Genomic DNA, 8,772 nt, shown 5'->3' with positions numbered 1-8,772 from the left:
AAGAGTCCTCTATTCCTCTACCTGCAAAAGAATACCTTATGCCACCAGACTTGAAATTTTGGGCTTAGACAACTTAGAACTATGCTGACTTAGGTCTGACCTAAGTGTAGTACATAAAACTATCTTCCACAATGTCCTACAATACACGAGCAAACAATAGATACAAACCCAAGGTAAACAGCTCCAAACTCGATTGCAGAAAATATGACTTCAGCAACAGAGTGGTCAATGCCTGGAATGCACTACCTGACTCTGTAGTTTCTTCCCAAAACCCTCAAAACTTTAACCTTAGACTGTCTACTGTTGACCTCACCCCGTTTCTAAGAGGTCTGTAAGGAGCATGCATAAGTGCACCAAAGTGCCTACCATCCCTGTCCTAGTGTCCCTTTTTATTCATATCCTTTTCATGTATTCAAATCATGTTTATACTTTTATCTGTTATCTTATATATGCTTGACAAAATAAATAAAATGAAAATAAATCAAATTTCTTCCTTTGGGGAAATATAATATTTTGCTTCTTTCAATATTCCCCAAAATATTTCATTCTTGGGGAGGGGGGGCTTTCCACAATATGTGATTAAAAGTTCAGCACAAAGATACCAGCCAATCAGTGCCTTTAAAAAGCATATGCAAAGAACATGAGGTCAGTAGCCTTTAGCAACTAATTTTGTTTTATACTGAAAGAAAAAGGAAGAAAGCATCACACTCACTATGCAATGGGGTCAGATGACAAGGAGAGACAAGAATGGCTGTGTTCCTACTGTACTTGGCTTCCCTTTTTTCCTCAAAAGGAAATTGACTTCACATAATGGACATGATTACTATGAACCAGGAATGAAGTTCACTACAGGGTAAGATGACTTGCACTGGATCAAGCAAAACTCATAATTGCACAGTTGCTGACTGTGTATGAAACCTACAACAAGAATTGAAGGCAATAGCAGCCCTCCTGCACCCTAGCCACCCTAGCATTGCCTTGGAGTATCTTTTATCATTTTCCCAAGAATCTACCAAGGTAGTAAAAAAAACAAAAGTTACACAATTACTAAGAGCATTACTTTCTTTTATAGTTTCTGAATTACAGTCTTTCAATTGCCCTCCCTCTTTTTCTTTATGGACTTTCAAAATTAAATCTTATTTACCCCAGTGTCACCAGAAAAACTCCTCTCAGCCACTTTATAGGATACAGCTGAATAAATTCAGCACCATGCCTATTGCTATTCACCTGGCTGATGGAGAAGAGGACAGTGACTTTATAAAACCTAGCCCTTACTGTTGAATGAAATGGCTCATAGGGCAGGTTACACACTGTGAAAATAGAGAAATTTCTCTCCTCCCCCCCAGTAGAGGTCATGTAAAAACTGCTTGCACAGGGACATAACAGTAACATCTCTCAAAGGAGAAATTAGGGAAGGTGGATGTTGTCTATTATTTTGACAGAGGCAGGATTGGAGTAGGTAGGTAGGTAGGGGCTTTGAATTTCTTAAACTAGTAACCCTTAGCTATTATATTTGGGCACGGCCAGATCCAACAATATGGAATTATAACTGGGTTAATAATCATCTAAGCTGGTTGTTTTGGACAGATTAAAAAAGCTAGAAAAACATTAAAATAGATAAAAACATTAAACCAAATAGACACCCAGACTGAAATAATCTTACAACAAAAATTGAACAAAACAAAAGCCCTAGAGCCCAGACAAAGATTAATAGGCCTGGGACTGGAGCCAAGTTTTCAGAGCTTTCTGGAAGAGGTGCAGTTTTGATTTCTGGCTGGTGCACAGAAGGTGCACTTGCTTGGTTCCACAAGATGACTATATATAATGGTAGAGACTTGGAGTACATCCATTCTGCCAGAGTGTACTGGGTAGACAGAAATGACTGGAAGAAGGTGGTCCCTCAGATATTCAAGCCCTCTGTCAGACATAACAGATAACAGATAACAACCAGCACTTTGAATTGCACTGAGAAGCTGACTGGCAGCCAGTGCAGCTTGCACAGCAGTTGTGATACATGGACACACTGACCATGCTTAGCTTCCCGCTTAGGACCAGCTTAGCCTCCGGGCGGTCTTCAAGGGCAGCCCATGTACTACACATGCAATAATCATATGGTCACCAAGGCATGAGTGACCATCTGAAGGCTCTCCCAGCATTATATCTTCTTGTTGTTCAGTCACTAAGTCATGCCTACTCTTCACAACCTCAATATCATTTCATTGGGTTCACAACCCCTAGTGATCACAGAAAAGGAAGTGCAGGACCTATTTCACAGACAAAAGCCAGGAAAAGCTCCAGGCCCAGACAAGATAACTCCTTCTTGCTTAAAAGTCTGTGCTGACCAATTGGCCCCCATCTTCACCCATATTTTCAATAAATCACTAGAGATGTGTTATGTTCCTTCTTGCTTCAAACGCTCTACCATCATCCCAGTGCCGAAGAAGCCCACCATCAAGGAACTGAATGACTACAGACCAGTTGCTCTAACATCTGTAGTCATGAAAACCTTTGAAAGGCTAGTGCTTTCCTACTTGAAAACCATCATGGATCCGCTGTTAGACCCCTTGCAATTTGCATACCGAGCAAACAGATCAACAGATGATGCTGTTAATATGGCTCTGCACTACATCCTACAGCATCTTGAGTCTCCAAAGACCTATGCAAGGGTCCTTTTTGTAGACTTTAGTTCAGCATTCAATACCATCATTCCAGACATTCTTCTAACTAAGCTAAACCAGCTACAGGTACCGGAACAGACTTGTAAGTGGATCACAAGCTTTCTAACAAACAGGAAGCAGCAGGTGAAGCTAAGCAAGATCACATCAAATACCTGTACAATTAGCACAGGGGCCCCCCAAGGCTGCGTGCTCTCCCCACTTCTCTCTGTATACCAATGACTGCATCTCCAATGATCCATCTGTTAAGCTACTTGTTGTGTCTTGCCCGCCCTCAGAGCAGCCGGGGCCTTCTTACCTGCTCCCCAATACTGAGGAATGTATGCCTTCCGGCCCAAGTCCTGGCTCCATGCCCCCACAAACTGCAGAAGAAGGAGCATCTCCCTGCCCCAGCCCTGACTCCATGCCCAGGCAAACGGAGCAGCTAGACCCCTCCCCCTCCTCCACAGCAGGTGAGCCTGAGGAGGGTTTACTCCCAAGAACAGCTGATTGGAGTGACCCTCGCATCAGAAGATTGGAGGCGGAGGCAACAGAGGGAAGCGAGGGGCAGGCCTTAATGAGTGCTGAGTCATGGAGCCACACCCCATGGCCTATATAAAGGAGCTACTTTCTGGCAGTCTCTGAGTCAGGCAAAAGTCAAACTTATCTTGCTGAAGTCACTTACTGGTCTCCTGCCTGCTCTGAGGACTTTGCTAGGACTTTGGGCAGAGCTGCAGAGGCAAGCCTGATTCGGATTTCCCGGACCCAGCCGTCAGCGGAGGAGTGGGACACGACACTACTGAAGTTCACAGATGACACAATAGTGATTGGTCTCATTCGAGACAATGACGAATTCGCATATAGACGAGAGGTCGAACGACTAGCCTTGTGGTGCAACCAAAACAATCTGGAACTGAACACACTCAAAACCGTAGAAATGGTGGTAGACTTTAGGAAAAGCCCTTCCATACTTCCACCTCTCACAATACTAGACAACACAGTATCAACAGTAGAAACCTTCAAATTTCTAGGTTCTATCATATCGCAAGATCTAAAATGGACAGCTAACATCAAAAACATCATTAAAAAAGGACAACAAAGAATGTTCTTTCTGCGCCAACTCAGGAAGCTCAAACTGCCCAAGGAGCTGCTGATTCAGTTCTACAGAGGAATTATTGAGTCTGTCATTTGTACCTCTATAACTGTCTGGTTCGGTTCTGCAACCCAACAAGAAAAACACAGACTTCAGAGGATAATTAGAACTGCAGAAAAAATAATTGCTACCAACCTGCCTTCCATTGAGGACCTGTATACTGCACGAATCAAGAAGAGGGCCGTGAAAATATTTACAGACCCCTCGCATCCTGGACATAAACTGTTTCAACTACTACCCTCAAAACGACGCTATAGAGCACTGCACACCAGAACAACTAGACACAAGAACAGTTTTTTCCTGAGGGCCATCACTCTGCTAAACAAATAATTCCATCAACACTGTCAAACTATTTACTGAATCTGCACTACTATTAATCGTCTCATAGTTCCCATCACCAATCTCTTTCCACTTATGACTGTATGACTATAACTTGTTGCTGGCAATCCTTATGATTTATATTGATATATTGACCATCAATTGTGTTGTAAATGTTGTACCTTGATGAACGTATCTTTTCTTTTATGTACACTGAGAGTATATGCACCAAGACAAATTCCTTGTGTGTCCAATCACACTTGGCCAATAAAAAAATTCTATTCTATTCTTCTATTCTATTCATCTATTCTATATTATATAGACATAAACTAAGATTCTGATTTCTTTTTTTTGCTTGACTTCCATTGGAGCTATTTCCAGCTTTTTTCCAGTCAGTACAGGCCAAATAAGCACATTCCATAGGAAGAAAAGAGATACGTCTTGTTATATAAGTGCCTTGCTGTAAAAGAAACATTTTGCATGGGTCCCTTCCTAAGGATTCAACATACAATATACAATTAGTCACATGGTAATCAGTAGTAAAATCAATCACACCAAAGTTGCAGGCTCAATTATCTCATTTTTCATGTAATGATTCAGTTTGTATTTTACTGTTGCTCTTTCATGGTATATAACAATCCTATGGATCCTTTACTCAAAAGTAAAACCATTTATATTGTGTGGCTTACTCCACAGAAACAAGTTACGCTAAAGAAATCGCGTAGAAAATAAGGAGAGCTCTCCAGTGGGAAAAAGTTCTGGTCTGAGTTCCATTAGAATCAGAGAAAGTGTTGTGAGAGATAAATGGATTTTATAAGGGAATGTAATGGATCAAAGAAATCAAAGGAAATGGGGCAATTTATATCGCAGCTTTATGTCTGTGGGTGGATCTGAGAGCGAGCTACTTATTTTAGTTCATATTTCTCCATTAATAGGATTTTTAAATATTCTGTCACATCTTTAAACTTAATACAAAAGTACACTCTAAAATAGAGTATTATCATAGTGGGGCTAGTTCGGTTTTGCAGCTGTGCTAGGGACCCAGTCTCTGTCCTTTGCCATTTTTATTTATTTATTATTTATTTATTTATTTATTTATTTATTTATTTATTTATTTATTTATTTATTTATTTATTTATTTTGTCATATCATTTTATATATAAACACATATAATGAAAGAAAATAATAGGACAGGAACGGCAGGCACTTTTGTGCACTTATGCACGCCCCTTATTTTTCTTTTTCTTTTCCTTTTCATCCACAGTTCTACTGCGATTTAGTCAGTAAATCACAACTAAGCAAACCATGGCCAAGCCATCTTCGTCAGCTTTAATTGCTTAGCCGCGTTCCCGAGAAAAGGCGGCGAGCGCGGCTCCCGCCGGTCTGAGCGCTTGCGAGCATCCAGCTCGCCGCCGATCGTCCTGCGCCCTCCCTTTCCCTTCTTCACCTCCGCCCTCGGAGGAGAGCGAAAGCGCAACTCCGCCTCTCCTCTCCGAGGAACTCCAGAAGCGCCGGGAGGACGGGACAGGAAAGCTGCGCCATCACGCCCGGCGGGACAACATGAAGCCCGACGGAAAGGTGGTGCTGCTGGGCGACATGAACGTGGGCAAGACGTCGCTGCTCCACCGCTACATGGAGCGGCGCTTCCAGGACACCGTTAGTACCGTCGGGGGCGCCTTCTACCTCAAGCAATGGGGCCCCCACAACATCTCGGTTTGGGACACGGCAGGTAAAGGGGGACGGAGGCGACGTCGGCGAGTTTGTTTTTTTTCCTGGCGGCGGCGGCGGGTGTGTGTGTGTGATTCTCCCTTTTGCGCCGCCGAGGCCGAGCGGACCGTGGGCGGGACAAGAGCCGCCACACCGCGCTCGGCTAACTTTGCCAACTTCGGAAAAGCAGCCCGACACGCCCACCGCTGCTTGCTTAGCCGCGCATACTCGCCCAGCCGTGGGAAGTCAGCGTTTTCGGTCGTAGTAGCCCTTCCGCGGGGCCCAAGGGAGCTGAGCCTCCGACTCAGCCCGGGTGTCTGCCTTTCCGGCACCGCGCCCGCTCAGTTCCTTGGAAGGGTTTCCACTCCAGCGCCTGGCTCCTGTTTTACTTTAGGCCCTACATTTCAGCTTTTTGGGAACATCCAAGAGTTTTTTGGGCTTCTGGCATAACTTAAGCAGCTTTTCCAAAAGAAGCTTTGACGCTATTGCCTCAGTAACAGGACTATATGCAGGATTTTTAACATTTATTATGGAACGGCAGCAGCAACCAGCTTGGGGGATTATATATTAAGATGGGGTGGTGGACAAAGTTTCCTTATCTTCCTGGCCAGTATAATGGGGAGAGATTTGCATTACTAAAGTCTGTTCAGTTCAAAGGTGAATTCATCATCTGCTTGGTGTGAGTTTTCAGTTGTTGGAAAAGTACAACAAAACTGTTGGGAAAATTCAGAAATTCACATTTAGACTATTTTTATTGTCAAGCCACTATACTTTACTTAACAGAAAACAGAGTTGGAAGTGACCTTGGAGGTCTTCTAGTCCAATCCTTTGCCACAAGTAGGAGACCCTATACCAGGGGTGTCCAAACTTGGTCCCTTTAAGACTTTTGGACTTCAACTCCCAGAGTTCCTCAGCCAGCTTTGCTGGCTGAGGGACTCTGGGAGTTGAATCAAAAATCTTAAAGACAATTGAACACCTACTCTCATTTTGGACAAATGGCTGTCCATTCTCTTCTTAAAAACCTCCAGTGATAGAGCACCCACAACTTCTGAAGGCAAGCCCTTCCATTCACTGATCAATTATTCTCACTGTCAAGAAATTTCTCCTTAATTCCAGGTTGCTTTTCTCCTTGATTAGTTTCCATCCATTGCTTGTCTTGTCTTCTGGTGCTTTGGAAAATAGGTTGCTCCCCTCTCTGTGGCAACCCCTGAGATATTGGAACATTGCTGTCATGTCATCCCTAGTCCTTCTTTTCACTAGACTAGACAAACTCAGACAAACTCAGTTCACTAGACTAGACAAACTCAGTTCCTGCAACCATTTTTCTATGCTTTAGCCTCCAGTCCAGGGGTGAAATGTTCCCGGTTCAGACCAAATCGCCCGATCCAGTAGCGATGGGTGGCAGATGGTTCGGAGAAGCAGTAGCAAAAATCCCTCCCCCTCCTTCCCCCCACATGCCCAGCTGAGCTGTACGATCATCAGAGATTTTTTCCTTCGGCCAAAAAAAATGCTTTTAAAAGTAAAAAAAAAAATTGGCCATGCCTATCCAGTCACATTACCCTCCCTCCGCATTAAGCCATGCCACAGAACCCATAGTAACAAATTTTACATTTCACCCCTGCTCCAGTCCCCTAATCGTCTTTCAGTATTGTGTTTTTTCTTCCAGGTCGCGAGCAGTTCCATGGCCTTGGGTCCATGTACTGCCGAGGAGCAGCAGCTGTTATTCTCACATATGATGTAACTAACTTACAGAGCATGGTGGAACTTGAGGATAGGTTCTTGGCATTAACAGATTCTGCCAGCCCAGATTGTCTCTTTGTTATTGCTGGGAACAAAGTTGACCTGACAGATGTGTGTGCCTCTTTGCCGGAAACACAAGACAAGCATCAATTTGAGAAGCCCTCCAACAGTTCCATTTCTACAAAGATGAAAAAACAAGTCCATATGAATGATGCTGCAGCATTTTATAAGAAAATCCTCAAGTATAAAATGTTGGATGAGGTAAATGCTCCAGCAGCAGAAAAAATGTGTTTTGAAACTAGTGCGAAAACTGGTTATAATGTGGACCATCTTTTTGAAACTGTATTTGAAATGGTAGTACCGGTAATTTTGCAACAAAAAGCTGAAGGCTTGCCACAAACAGTAGACTTAAATAACTGCAAGACTGTTAAAAACACACACACTGCATGCTGCAGATAACTCTGAATGTATTTTTACACCAATTGAAGGACAGTGCAGAAAAGTGTTACAACAATACAGAAGTGTTACAATACTGCAAAAAGAAATGTTGAATGAAGACTATGCAAAAATAACAAGGCCAACCAGACAAACTACATCTTCTATCAGAATGGATTTTTGTAACAATTAAATGATGTAATGAGAAAAAAAAACTTCTGTGAAGGGGAGCTTGCAGTCAATTATTGAAAGCTTTTAAAGCCCATTGTGATTTTTTTGGCCCCCTCCACATTAAATTTATGATACTGTTTTACAGATGAATCTTTAGTATTTGTTTTGGCAAGAATCTTTTGATATGTGGCATTCACTATGTAGTAAAGAGAAATTTATAAATGAAGAAATAGATTTCAGGAAGGAGGTAGATGTTGATCAGCCATTTCACATCATATTTTTTCAGCAAAATAAAGAATTGTAGCAAAGTAATTCTTCCCTTTTCTCCCTCCTCATTAATTGCATGGTTGTGGGCCACGGGAGCCAGACCAAAAAGGAAAGTCAGATCAATAGAATGGGATTGAATCACTATCAATATAGAGTCACTATCAATATAACCCAGACATTTGTTGTTAGGCAAAAAATGTATTCCCATTTCTCCTATAACAAAATGCACCTAAAGTAATCCACAAAGTAGTCTGCAGTTTAGGTTGATCTGAACTCAGTGGTGAATTGGTGGTATTGGGACTAATGTTTATAATTAATTGTACTATT

General features: G+C 42.4%; 1 protein-coding gene across 1 annotated transcript; it reads left to right on the top strand.

The window, feature by feature from the left end:
• Positions 1–5,578: 5,578 nt before the first annotated feature.
• RAB20 (RAB20, member RAS oncogene family) lies at positions 5,579–8,320 on the top strand. Its single transcript, XM_058184424.1, has 2 exons — positions 5,579–5,854; positions 7,499–8,320. Exons 1-2 carry the CDS (start codon positions 5,686–5,688, stop codon positions 8,029–8,031), a joined length of 702 nt encoding a protein of 233 aa, XP_058040407.1. The 5' UTR covers positions 5,579–5,685; the 3' UTR covers positions 8,032–8,320.
• Positions 8,321–8,772: the final 452 nt, after the last annotated feature.

This window comes from Ahaetulla prasina, chromosome 1 (assembly GCF_028640845.1).
Source record: "Ahaetulla prasina isolate Xishuangbanna chromosome 1, ASM2864084v1, whole genome shotgun sequence".
NCBI classification, from domain to species: domain Eukaryota; kingdom Metazoa; phylum Chordata; class Lepidosauria; order Squamata; family Colubridae; genus Ahaetulla; species Ahaetulla prasina.
The sequence above is the reverse complement of the archived record's forward strand: the minus strand, read 5'-3'. Positions and strand labels throughout refer to the sequence as shown.

Bases quoted from the DNA above. Each gene is read 5' to 3' on its own strand.
- RAB20 (XM_058184424.1), top strand. From the start codon at position 5,686: ATGAAGCCCGACGGAAAGGTGGTGCTGCTGGGCGACATGAACGTGGGC. The intron at 5,855-7,498 runs GTAAAGGGGGAC...TTTTTCTTCCAG, and splicing joins CTCGGTTTGGGACACGGCAG to GTCGCGAGCAGTTCCATGGC.